Source organism: Lepidochelys kempii, chromosome 9 (genome assembly GCF_965140285.1).
Source record: "Lepidochelys kempii isolate rLepKem1 chromosome 9, rLepKem1.hap1, whole genome shotgun sequence".
NCBI classification, from domain to species: domain Eukaryota; kingdom Metazoa; phylum Chordata; order Testudines; family Cheloniidae; genus Lepidochelys; species Lepidochelys kempii.
Window position 1 is genome coordinate 54971557 of NC_136388.1, and position 13738 is coordinate 54985294.

The 13738-nt window shown below is 45.0% G+C and overlaps 2 protein-coding genes across 6 annotated transcripts in view; one reads left to right on the top strand and one right to left on the bottom strand.

The window, feature by feature from the left end:
• Nucleotides 1-13738, top strand: part of DTYMK (deoxythymidylate kinase) — a 56993-nt gene that overhangs the window by 28074 nt on the left and 15181 nt on the right. The gene's annotated exons all lie outside the window — the stretch shown is intronic.
• The window catches only part of ATG4B (autophagy related 4B cysteine peptidase), a 44937-nt gene that overhangs the window by 6474 nt on the left and 24725 nt on the right, over nucleotides 1-13738 (bottom strand). For 4 of the 5 annotated variants that reach the window (XM_073360423.2, XM_073360422.2, XM_073360421.2 and 1 more), the window contains 5 exons: nucleotides 10426-10622; nucleotides 9203-9281; nucleotides 8494-8639; nucleotides 5090-5146; nucleotides 3754-3847 (listed from right to left, as the gene is read on the bottom strand). In XM_073360423.2, the coding sequence (XP_073216524.1) occupies nucleotides 3754-3847; nucleotides 5090-5146; nucleotides 8494-8639; nucleotides 9203-9281; nucleotides 10426-10622 (573 nt within the window). The remainder of the gene's footprint in view (nucleotides 1-3753; nucleotides 3848-5089; nucleotides 5147-8493; nucleotides 8640-9202; nucleotides 9282-10425; nucleotides 10623-13738) is intronic. The other variant, XM_073360424.2, reaches the window with a different exon arrangement.

The window sequence follows — 13738 nt, forward strand, 5'->3', positions numbered from 1 at the left end:
GAGTAATGGTCTCAAGTTGCAGTGGGGGAGGTTAAGGTTGGATATTAGGAAAAACTTTTTCACTGGGAGGGTGGTGAAACACTGGAATGCGTTACCTAGGGAGGTGGTGGAATCCCCTTCCTTAGGGGTTTTTAAGGTCAGGCTTGACAAAGCCTTGGCTGGGATGATTTAGTTGGGATTGGTCCTGCTCTGGGCAGGGGGTTGGACTAGATGGCCTCCAGAGGTCCCTTCCAACTCTGTTATTCTATGATTCTTTATATCTATCTGGAAGCTGCTCAATAAAGAAGTTTAATTTTGTATAGTTTTGATAATCATATCTGACCACTAGGGCCTGATAGTTAGCTACTAGAAATTGGAGGGTGGCTGAAGAATAGGCTTTTCTGCCAAAAAAGTCCAAACATTTCCCATCTTGGTCATATGGGGTAGATTTAAATTGATATTGATGACCCCTTGAATTGACCATGTCCACTATGATGGAATTCGGAGTCAAACGGGTGAATAGAAAATCGGTGCCCTTTGCAGGCACATAGTACTTTTTGTCCACCTGCTTACACATCAGTGGGATGGATGCCAGGGCCTGCCATATGACCTTATTGGGGTCTAGGAGCACCTTGTTAACTGGGAGGGCTACTCTGGCAGAGGTTGAAGAATGTCCACCAGCTTGTGATGAAGTTGCATGTAGTTACACTTGCAGGGTCTCAGCCACTTTTTGAATTAGGTCCCAGAACAACCTAAAGTCATCCGCCAGAGATGGCGGGGGAGGCATCACTGCCTCATCAGGTGAGGATGATGAGAGGTAAGTTTGAGGGGCCTCTTCCTTTTCTGCCTCCATTTCCCATTCTTCCAAAAATTCCGGCAGGTCTGGTGCCCTTGATGTTGACACTGAAGGGGGATATCTCTCTGCCTGCTGGTAAATTACACGCTGGGGCAGCCCGAGGTCCCAGTAAGGACACTGTGGGTAGGGAGCCGGTGGCTGGGTCCACGGTTGCCCATACCAGGGAGGTTGAGGGCTGGGTGGTACCCCGGTACTCTTGATGGGATTGGGGTCTGTATGGTGGGTAAGATGACCGATGAGAACCCAGTTCCTCCTGGCTCGCTATCTGAGTAGGAATGGGAAAGAGGCAGCGCATGGCATGGAGACACCATTACATCCACTGCTCCTGACGAGGTTGGTACCAGGGTCCCAGTGTGAGAAGGGGCGAGTCCGGTGCATTGGTGTAACATTGCTCTCCATATGCTTTATGAAAATATGCTTATGAATGTGAATAGGATGTAACTGAAATATGCTTTATGCAAAAGGTCTCTTGTAAGGCATCATTATAATGCTTATAATCTATTGAGTGTGTTCATCCTGTTTGTATGCATGTATCATTCTTGTATCTGAAGCTAGAAATATGAAGTATAACTCTGAGGTCCTATTGTAACTATGCAAAGTGTGGGCCATTAATTGTGGTTTAGAATCTTGATGGCTCCCATTGATTAGGATAATTGGTTGTAAATGGTTTATTTACCTGCAAGCCTTCCTGTGTACATGTGGGCCAGTCCGTGGGTAATTAAGAATGAGGTCTCACAGGGACATGTGACCATGTCACCTGATAATGGAATCCATCTTAAATCTGGTACTTTTCCATTTAGAAGGAGGGGTGGGGACCCAGAGAGAAAAAAAAGACTCCTGCCTTGTGCCAAAGCTATAAAAGGGAGTGGAGCAGAACAAAGGAGGGCAGTTATTACAAAGCCCCTGTTTTCCACCTAAGAGGTCTGCTGGAACTAACAAGAACTGTACCAGGGGAAAGGATTAGGCCTAGACTAGGAAGGAGTCTAGTCTGTGAAAGAAGCTTATTGAAACATCTGAGGGTAAGGTATTACTTATATTCAGTTTCTTAAGGTATTAAGCTTAGTCTTGTGTATCTTATTTTACTTTGTGACTTACTTTGTTGTCTGTTATTACTTGAAACCACTTAAATCCTACTTTTTATACTTAATAAAATCACTTTTGTTTATTAGTAAGTAAGTGATTAATACCTGGGGAGCAAACAGCTGTGCATCTCTCTATCAGTGTTATAGAGGGTGGACAATTTATGAGTTTACCCTGTATAATCTTTATACAACAGTAAAATGAATTTATTTGGGGTTTGGATCCCATGGGAGCTGGGAGTCTGGGTGCTGGAGGCAAGTAACCTGCTGAGCAGTTTTTAGTTAAAGTCTGCAGCTTTGGGGGTGTGGACCAGACCTGGGTCTGTGTTGCAGCAGGCTAGTGTGTCTGGCTCAACAAGGCAGGGTTCTGGAGTTCCAAGCTGGCAGGGAAAATGGGCTCAGAAGTAATCTCAGCACACCATGTGACAGTCCCAAGGGGATCCCTGTGACTGAACCTATCACACTTGGATTCAGAGAGAGGTCCAGTGTGCACTTGTAGTACCAGTACGGACAATATCAGTGCTGAAGGCTGCCAGTGCCAAGGAGCCTGCACCAAAGGAGTTGGAGATGTAGACCTGGCTATATGGTCCTTTTGTGCCACGCACACCAGCATCAATACCGGTGCTCTCCTTGACGTATCCTTCACCGGGGCAGATAGACTATGTTTGTCTCGCCCTCATGGTACCGGTATCTCTCTGCCCATGCCTGTTGGGTCAGTACTGTGTGTGCCCTGGGTACCGATGGCTTCAACACCATCGGTACCGAAGATACAGATGGAGCCAGAGAACGTTTCCAGCTTGATCTGGGCTTGCTATGTGGACTCACAGACCTCTTCTTACCAGTCTTTCATGAGTGCGTAAATTCCTTAAGATCACCTGCCTTCGACATAGAAGGTTGCGGTGATCCTTCACTCCAGGACTTCAGAGATTGAAGGACTGATTCTACGAGCAGGAGTTTTAGCCTTAACTCTGTCCTTTCTAGACCTGGGTTTTAGCTGCTGGCACCAGCCACACTTTTGTGGATTGTGCTTTTCCCCAAGGCAGTGAACACACTGCAAGTGTCTGTCCATTACCGGGACGGAGTCTTTAAAGCTCAGATGCTTTTTGAAGCCTAGGGAGCCAGGCACACCCTTGTCCAGGGGGATTTCCGCCCCACCCAGTTGGCAGGAGGCATAGTTTTCTTTCCTCCCTTCCCCCCCTCCTTTTCTTTTTTTGGCATGGCCAGCTAAAACAAATATTAAAAGAAAGTGGCTTCAAGAAACAAAGAAATTTGCAAAACTATCAGGAGTTAATTTGTGAACAGACACCTCTAAGCTGGTCTCTAGCTTAAGGCCATTGAGAAGGAACTGAGGAAGAAATGCCCATGCATGCTGACTAGCTACAAGGCAGGCTGGGAGCCACACATGCACAGGCGGGACAAACTGTTATTGAAATTCTCTGATCAGCAGTGCAGGGGCACATGCACACCTACAGTGGAGCACTCAGAGGGACACCACTCAAAGAAGTTGTTAAATGCTTCTGCAATGTCCATGCCTATTATTAAACACACACAGGGACTGGCGGCAGGGGAATTGCGTGGCAGTTGTTTCTCCTGTGCATGTGCCAATTACCCACCACAGCCCTGTTAGCACAAAGGGGAAGAAATCAATAAGAAGTCATTCTTTCAAGGCCGTTTCTATTTCTAGAGTGCCAAAACATTCTCTAGGCTTCAGGGAAGCAAAGAGCCAAAAGTCATCATGCAGTTCCAACAGGAAGAACCATGCAAGCTTCCAAGGAAGCTGAAGAGATAAGCCCACCCCAGGGGTTTTCTACCAAAAACGACCAGATGGCTGGGCCTTACCTGGTGTGAGATTCAGAACATCAGGGCTGGAGAAGTGTGAAGGCTGATGTTCTACCAGTTCAAACATTGGCAGAACTCCTTTTAGCAGGGACAGCTGTGGAGTGAACACAAAAGCCAGCCTGTTAGCACAAACACATCACCAATCAAGGGTAGTAGTGACAGCCTCTTCACTCAGGAGCTGGAAGAAACGTGAAGAATCTGACAGAAAGTCTGACTAATATGTTCCTCTTCTCTACCTTTAAACCCCTGCCTTTTCTGGAAGGGAGCATTCAGCTAGCTGGTTTCTATCACTCAACAGCAAGGGATGGCAAAGAGGATCTATAATTCCTTTGGCCTTCCTCCCAGTTGGTAAGGAAAGGTCCTGGAAGAGCAGTACAGCAGAGTACTTATTTTAAAGGGAATTCATGGATAGAGATTTCTGGTGTGAAGATTGAGAGCAGAATACACACAAGCACCAAGAAGAGGAACTAGAGCCTCACAGCATCCAGAGCAAATAGTAGGGCTTGCCTTGGGAAATACTGAAGACATCATCAGGGAGTTATTTGTTCTTCAAGCTAAATGAGTTATTAGTTCTGAGGGTTCAGCTTCTAAGCCCCTAACTAAACCACAGCTTAACTGTATCTCTACCACCTGGGACTGTCAAAGCCACCAGATCTCAAATTAGGTAAGGATGGGGCATGGTTACTGTACAGACCTGAGACTCCCATCTACCCCCTTCCCCACATACGTCCAAGGAATAAACCAAGGGTGTTCCTTGTGTTCCACAGAGATCCCACAGTGTCCTGTTTTGGTAATTCTGTTTTGCTCACCCCAAATTCCTTATGCAGTTTCAGAAGGTTGTGGTGCACTTCAATTCCTTTTCTCATTGCTACTTTGATAAACTGCTGCTGTGGGGACTGACTGAGGAGACCAGGAGTCTTTCCCAGTCTCTGGCAGACTTCCTGTGATGCCCTGGGCAAGTTACGAATCTCACTCACAGACCTGCCTAATTTTTCTAAAAGTGATTATAACTTTTTGAAGTGATAACTCCTATTTTCAACCTTGCAGAGCTTCACACATTAATGGTTGTAAGGGTGCTTAGAGATCATAACTGAGCTAGTCCCCCCACACTGGTCAGACGGTGCCAATCTGCTGGCCTTCAAGGCAAGGCATAGAAGATGACCTCTCAGGCGTTCGCTAGTTAAATGTGGGGGACTGAATTTTTTGGTTTTAATTATTAAACTAGTTGTGTACTCTTTAAAAGGTTGTCACCCTGCAGAGTGTGCTGGATGCATTTGCAGAAGTTAGAAAATAATGTAGACAATGCCCTTTACCAGTGACATGGCTGAACACAAACCTTTTTGATTTCCTGGCACCAGTCATTAAAGTCTTCCTCTGTGTTGCAGAAAAAGCCCTAAAAAGAATTGTACAATCTTTATTAGCTTAGAATAAAAATAAAACAATTTGTGGATAGTGTCTATCAAAGCCTCACAGAGTAATGCCAAGCAATTATATGAAATATACATTCTGAACGTCAGCTATGCCAATAAAAATGTTTGTTTTTCATGTAGTGACAGAGCCAAAAATTTGAGAATATTTTTTGTAATTCAAGCTACCTGACTTTAAACTGCAATTCAGATGTAGCAAAACTGGCTACTTCTCATTGACTTACTCAGGCCAGTCTCTTCCAATGCTGGAAACACTGACTATGGTCTCAAGTGGGGCACATGACTTGCAAGGAGAGGCTGAGGGAACGGGGCTTATTTAGTCTCCAGAAGAGAAGAGTGAGGGGGAATTTGATAGCAGCCTTCAACTACCTGAAAGGGGTGTTCCAAAGAGGATGGAGGTAGGCTGTTCTCAGTGGTGGCAGTGACAGAACAAGGAGCAATGGTCTCAAGTTGCAGTGGGGAAGGTCTAGGTTGGATATTAGGAAAAACTATTTCACTAGGAGGGTGGTGAAACCTCCTTCCTTAGAGGTTTTTAAGGCCCGGCTTGACAAAGCCCTGGCTGGGATGATCCTGCTTTGAGCAGGGGGTTGAACTAGATGACCTCCTGAGGTCTCTTCCAACCGTAATCTTCTATGATGGAAGTGATATGGGGACAGAGCCAGCTCAATTGGACACAGTTCAGATATTTCAAATCTGAAAATAGAGTGTTACAACTGCACGTGGGTCCAGAGGTGCCAACTTTCCAATGGTTCTGCCCCCACTCCACCCCTTCCCACAAGCCCCCCACTTCCCATCCCCGCTCCACCCTGCCTCTTCTCTCCTCTGAGCATGCCCCACCCTTGCTTCTCTTCCTCCCCCCAGCATTTCCTGCATGCCACAGAACAGCTGAACTGCAGTGGCAGGAGGTGCTGGGAAGGAGGGGGAGGTGCCGATCAGCGGGGCTGCTGGCGGGCGGGCGGCACAGGAGCTGACGAGAGGAACACCCACGAAGTTGGCGCCTATGCTTGGGTCATCTACTTCACCACAAGGCAGGATGCAAATCCAGACTGCAATTCAGAGATGGCAGAACCTAGGAGTTATTAGGCTTCTGTCAGAAAGGCAATTGTAAGTACAACTGCATGAAGATAAAGTCAGGGGTACAGAAGAGGCAACTTTTCTCTAGGTACCCTTTACTATACCCTTGGGCTGGAGTGAATGCTGGGACTGTTATGATCTCCATAAGAACACAAGAACGTCCATACTGGGTCAGACCAAAGGTCCATCAAGCCCAGTATCCAGTCCTCTGACAGTGGCCAATGGCAGGTTCCCCAAAAGGAATGAACAGACAGGTTATTATCAAGTGATCCATGCCTTGTCACCAAATCCCAGCTTCTGGAAATCAGAGGCTAGGGACACCATTCCCGCCCATCCTGGCTAATAGCTATCGATGGACCTATCTTCCATGAATCTATCATGAAGCTCCCTTTTGAACCCCGTTAATAGTACTGACCTTCACAACACCCTCTGGCAAGGAGTTCCAGAAGTTGACAGTGTGTTGTGTGAAAAAATACTTTTTTGTGTTTGGTTTAAACCAGCTACCTTTTAATTTCATTTGGTGGCCCCTTGTTCTTGTATTATGAGGAGTAAATAACACTTTTTCTTATTTACTTTCTCTATACCATTCATGATTTTTTAACCTCTATCATATCCTGCCTTTGTTGCCTCTTTTCCAAGCTGAAAAGTCCCAGTCTTATCAATCTCTCCTCATACGGAAACCGTTCTATACCCCTAATGATTTTTGTTGCCCTTTTCTGAATCTTTTCCAATCCCAATTATATCTTTTTTGAGCTGGGGCGACCACATCTGCACACAGTATTCAAGGTGTGGGCGTACCATGGATTTATATAGAGGCAATATATTTTCTCTCTTATCTATCCCTTTCTCGACTATTCCCAATATTGTTTGCTTTTTTGACTACCGCTGCACATTGAGTGGATGATTTCAGAGAACTATCCACAATGACTCCAAGATCTCTTTCTTGAGTGGTAACAGCTAATTTAGACCCCATCATTGTATATGTATAGTTAGGATTATGTTTTCCAATGTGCATTACTTCGCATTTATCAACATTAAATTTCATCTGCCATTTTGTTGCCCAGTGACCCAATTTTGCGAGATCCTTTTGTAGCTCTTCGCTGTCTGCCTGGGACTTAACTATCTTGAGTAGTGTTGGATCATCTGCAAATTTTGCCACCTCACTGTTTACCCCTTTTTCCAGATTGTTTATGAATATGTTAAATAGGACTGGACCCAGTACAGATCCCTGGGGGGCACCAGTATTTACCCCTCTCCATTCTGAAAACTGACCATTTATTCCTACCCTTTGTTTCCTATCTTTCAACCAGTTACCAATCCATGAGAGAACCTTCCCTCTTTATCCCATGACTGCTTATTTTGCTTAATAGCCTTTGGTAAGGGACCTTGTCTAAGGCTTGCTGAAAATCTAAATACACTATATCCACTGGATCTCCTTTGTCTGCATGCTTATTGACCCCCTCAAAGAATTCTAGTAGATTGATGAGGCACGATTTCCCTTTACAAAAACCATGTTGACTATTCCCCAGTAGTTGCTGGGGTCACCCCTGGAGCCCTTTTTAAAAATTGGAGTCACATTAGCTATCCTCCAGTTATCTGGTACAGAAGCTGATTTAAATGATAGGTTACAGATGACAGTTAGTAGTCCTGCAATTTCACATTGGAATTCCTTCAGAACTCTTGGGTGGATACCATCCGGTCCTGGAGATTTATTACTGTTTAGTTTATCAATTTGTTCCAAAACCTCCTCTAATGATACCTCAGTCTGGGACAGTGCCTCAGATCTGTCACCCAAAAAGAATGGCTCAGGTTTGGGAATCTCCCTCACATCCTCAACAGTGAAGACCGATGCAAAGAATTCATTTAGTTTCTCCACAATGGCCTTATCAATGCATTCACTTTATTTCAGAGTTGCCTGTAGCACTTGCCACACTGCATGACAGACCCTTAGCAATTAGTCACTGTGTAGATGTAGCAGTGTAAGGGAGTTTTCCCCACTACTGAATTGTTTCATGCAGGAGAGTTGTTTTTGACCAAAGTTATAACTTAAGTCAGGGTATCAAAGCGTTTGCCAATAGGACTGGCAAGTAAATAGCATCTGCAGACTTGTAGGGAGAGGAAACAGCCAGAAAAGAAGGGAAGGCTGAAAAAGACTGTTCCAGCTGCTAACAGTGGCACAACTGCAAAGACAGGGTCAAGCTCTCAACAGCTGGGACAGAAATAAGTCACAGGTACACACCACTGCGATGGATGGGTCGAGTTCAGCAATGCTCATTCGGCAGGGCGGGTGCTGGCAGTGGAAGCTCTCATCAGGGATACAGCTGTTATCACTGGGTTCCACTGCAGGCTGTGTAGTGTGGGGGTCCAAGTAAATTAGCTCCTCACCTGGACAAATAGAGGAGAAATTAACAGGGTATGTCACACCAGATGAGCACCTTGTGCCTGAGTGAGTGCGTGCGTGCATGCATGCATGCCACTAACACAGCCTTTGTCCTTTCATAATCGGCTCATGATTTGGAGAACAGAAGGAAGAGGAAAACAGACAGGTGCTCACAAACGAAAATGGGGAGGAGAGGGTAAACATGTTACACAAAACCCATGAAGGGAAGTCAGCTCCGGATCTAGGACAAGGTCAGACAGAGCGACCCATCTGCTACAATTTAATTCTACGTAAGGAATGTTCCACAAGGAATAGCACTTTAGGGTTTGTGTAAGAGAGCTTATACCCATGGCTGCAGTCACCCCTAGATCCTCGCTCACAAGGAGGCTTATCTCATAGCACCCTCAAGCTGTTCTAAAGTAAAGGGGGAACACCACTCTGGGGAAGGTGAGGGCAAGTTTGGGAGGGCTGCATTGCTCTGCAGTCACTCCCCTATCTGTGGGCAGACATCAAGACAGATTGGACACCTCCCTAACATGGCACAAAGCTAGGCTGGTTAGTCACTCACCTACATAGCCAATGAAGTAATGAGCACTGTTGGGTTTCCCTCCAATCACTCCCAGGGACTGAGGCATCATGAAACAGTGCTGGAAAGCAAGACTGAACATGAGCAGCTGGCAGGCAGCAGCAACTAGAGCAAGTGATCAGAAATCAAACTCAAAGGCAATCACTGTGATACTGGCACATGCTGGGCTTCTGAACCGTGAGCAAGTCCAGCAGCAGAAGCAACGGTTTATGGTAGAAGGTCTCTGCCAAGAGGGAAGGATGCTGCAACATGTAAACTTCAAGGGAAAGAGGCTCAGAGAAGCCTTAGAGCCCTGGGGGAGAAGTAGACCAAGAAAAAGGGGCAGGAGGAGGAAGGAGAAGAGATGAGACTCCGGACATTGCATGGTGCAATCTGCACTATAGTCACAAATTCCACAAGCAACTGAGCAAAACCCTCACTCCACAAAGTCAATGACAAAACTCCCATTGACTTCAATAGGGTCAGGATTTTACCCTAAATCATTTGTCAATGGATCTGCAATAGCACTCCCAAGGGAATTACATTGTTCTGAATGTTCTTGGGAAATGGATGAGAGAATTTAGCATCCATGTTGCTGAATCCAAGCACAATTCAGACCGTGTATCCACCCTAAATTCAGAGTGCCCATACTCATACAGCTGAGGGACTGACACCATTGTTAGAGCAAGATACTGTGCAACCTTCTTCACGAAGTCAACGTGTGCCCCTCAGAATCTGATCTCTGCCAGCCTCGGCTGCTCCAAAGGCTGGTCTGGAATCCCAGAATTCTGCTCACCTAAATTTGATTTGCAGCACACACAGCTCTGACTTGCCAGATGTGGACTTGCAGCACATAGCACTTAAAGCTCAGGCTGCTGCCAAGCAGAGACTGGCAGTCATGCTGAATGCTCTAGTGGCTTGGGTTGGGTACAGACACAGGTAGGGACTGAGATTAGACCCTGGGTAAAATTCTCAGAAGCACCTAAATCTCTTTTTTAAGAGTGACTTAACCACTTTGGCTCTTAAGTCACATTGATTGTCAAGGAGACTTAGGCACATAAACACCAATGTCTCTCTTGCAACTGGAACTTGGGCACTTGCGAACATTTTGCCCCAGAACCAGTTTTACACCTGACCTAATCAAGACTTATTCCTTGGCGCTCAGCAGTAAAACACCGGGAAGTCTGCTCCTCCATGGCCATACCGAACAGCACTAATTCCCCTACCTTTAGTGTTTCAATATAAGCTTCATTGATATCCGTGAGCCCAAGGCGAAGAGGTATCAGCAGCACCAATGGTTTCCATAGCGACAACCTATCTGTAACCTCTGCTCCATCCGGGTACCCATTATAGAACAGGTCTGACTCTGCAGCAGGGAATGCTGCAGCCCCAGCACACAAGAAATTGGACTTGCATAACCTTCCTACAGAAAGGGAGCACACACACACAAGCAGAAATGGTTTCAGGAAAAGCATCAAACAGCTTCTAGTCCTTGATGAGTACTTCCCCTCCCTAATTCCCCCGCTCCCACCACCTCAGTGCTCAACAGAAACTGCCATCTAATTTCTCAGAGCTACATGACACTTAAATAAGCAGCTGGTTTAAAGAGCAAGCGCTTTGCTTGAATTACATATTCACTCCAGAACCCTCTGGTAAACTTATTTTAGAAATGCCGTACATCAAGCCTTTTACATCAAAGCACTTAGAACACTCATGGTATGTCTACACATCAATAAAACACCCATGGCTGGCTTGTGTTAGCTGACTTGGGCTTGGGTGCAGGGCTATACAATTGTAGTGCAGATATCCAGGCTGGAGCCAGGACTCTGGGACCCCACGAGCAGGGAGGGTTCCAGAGCCCCAACATCTACATTGCAATTTTAGAGTCCCACAGTCTGAGCCCAAGTCAGCTGACACAGGCCAGCCATGGGTGTTTTATTGCTGTGTAGACATACCCACAGGGATCACTTGGGGCACCATTAAAAAGCAGCCATCTTTAGGGCAGCAATGCAGGAACCAGCAACTGCCCTGTGCCAGCAAGATTAAACAGTACACTTGTGAGGAGAGGCAGAACTATGCAATTCAAATCACAGGGAGAATTTAGGTAGAAAGAATGTAAGTGCTTGAGTTGTAATTTGGTCAGGACACTGGGGCTGAACACAGGAGGTCTTTATCTGTAATAAGATACAAACGGAGCACTAAATAGTCACAGGTTTCAGAGTAACAGCCGTGTTAGTCTGTATTCGCAAAAAGAAAAGGAGTACTTGTGGCACCTTAGAGACTAACCAATTTATTAGAGCATAAGCTTTCGTGAGCTACAGCTCACTTCCTCAGATGCATATCGTGGAAACTGCAGCAGGCTTTATGTGGGGTGGGAGTAGGTATTGTTTCATATTCTCTGTGTATATATAAAGCCTGCTGCAGTTTCCACGATATAAATAGTCACACTAAGTCTTACAGGATCCATTGCGGTACTTAGTCTTCAAAGACAAAGAACACAGGATTTCTGGCAAGTATTCTTGCCAAGCTCAGGCAAGTCAGGTGAAAGGAGTCCAAGAGGCAATTCCAGGGGTATCCAAAAGTGTTGGGAGTGTTTAAAAATTCTGGAACCTCAGTTAACTAAGGTCCCTTAAAACAAAACACCTGCATCAGCTATAATAAACCATGACAGTGTCTTTACAAGCAGCAGAGTTGTCTACGATAAGGGGTATTTCAAGAAAGCTTTCAGTTCTAATACCTTTTTTGGGTTGTCTGGTTCCACAAAATAGCTTCCAAGCAATCCCAAATTTTCCACTCCATGAGACCTCCCAGCTTGCACCATACCAGTGAGGATATTGACAAGTGGAGTCTGCCTAGGAGGGTAATGTGAGGGATACTATAAACACAATGCATGCTGTGAAGTCAGGGATCATTCAGAAGCTACTTTAAGAGCCCTAAGGGAAGTGGAGGAGGGAAAACATTATTATAATTGGGAGGCACATGTCAAGGTGACTTCATGTTTTAACAGTGACACTTAGCACAAACAGCTGTCCATTTAGAGTACTGTACAAATGCCGATACTCACAGCACACCTGTGAAGTGAGCACTGAGTACCCCCATTTTACAGATGGGGAAACCGAGGCAGAAAGTTTAACCAGGTTGCTGAAGGCCACCCAGCAACTCAGTGACAAACAGATTTTCCCATTACCTGGGAGTTTCTGACCCCTACCCCCACTTACACCTCTCTAGGCCTTACCGCCTCACTTGCCAAGTCTACCGCGCCATAGAAAACTGTGTTTTGTTTTTTTTTTTTTTATGGTAAAGTGATGCAGATTAACAAATGCAAAAACAAACAGAAAAGGTGGCCCAAACAAGAAGCTACAGCCATGTATGGCACAGCAGTGTGTAAGTACTTCCAGGCATCTTCAGTTCAAGCAGGACACTTGTTTGCCAGACCCTATACCCCAACTGGACCAAGAGAAGGTACTATAAGGACACGGCATTCACAATGCATAAATGCACTAGATGGAATGGAAGCATTTGGAGACACTTGTTTGCGTCGTACTAGGGATATGAATGACTGGGCAGTACACCTTTTTGTTTGGGCTATTTGCAGACCCTTCTCTAAGGTACTTCTCCTATCTGAGTCCATTTATTTTTTCACTTGCCATCGCTGGGTTAGTGGACTGATCTGACCATCCTGTAAAACTTTTTGGATTTATTCCATATCCTCAGAAGCATTATTTGGTTTTCCTTCCAGCAGTCTGAAAACCATGTCACTCTTATTGCAGCTATTTGCTCTGTTGCATTACAAATCACTATCTAGATGTAGTTATTTCCAACCATTCTGTGCTTTCATCCCATTTATAGATCTGAAATTCTTTATCTTTGATCTCATGTGCTCCTTATGTCCCAGCCTCCTTTAAACTGAAACTTCCTAACAGTGATTTAGGTTTAAGTGATTTACTCAGAGCATGTTCCAGTAATTTGACAATATGATTTTGCTGCCATGACATCTGCCAATTCTCTCTCACTAGTTTCACTCTCCTGGTTTCTTAATGTCTCTTTACAGCACACCACCACCCTGGTCTTTTTGATACAATGGACTAATTCAGAAAGGAAAATAGATGAATGCTTTTCACCATTCTAACAAAAGACATTTTCTATTCACTTTGGAAAGAATAGCTGTACAGTACAAATGTTAACTGCTAATTTCTACATTTGTGGAAAACACCATTAACTTCTGAATTGTGTCACTGTCTGCATATCTTTTAGGTGTTTGTTATATAATAATCATATGAATAAATGCAGATCAACAGATTTATTTAACTGTCTTCAGATTGAAGTGACTGGGAATAGCATTTAATCATTAGCATTTCAAAAGCGTTTTACAAATTAGGGAATATATTGCTTCTATAAAGCATCAGCCCGACAGCCCTGCAGAATGAAGCCCAAACAACAGGCAGCAACAGTTACAGCTTCCCCATACCTTCTTAACAATGTCCCTCAATCCTAGCCTGAACACATTACCTCCAGAGAGGGAAGGTTAGTTCAGACTCT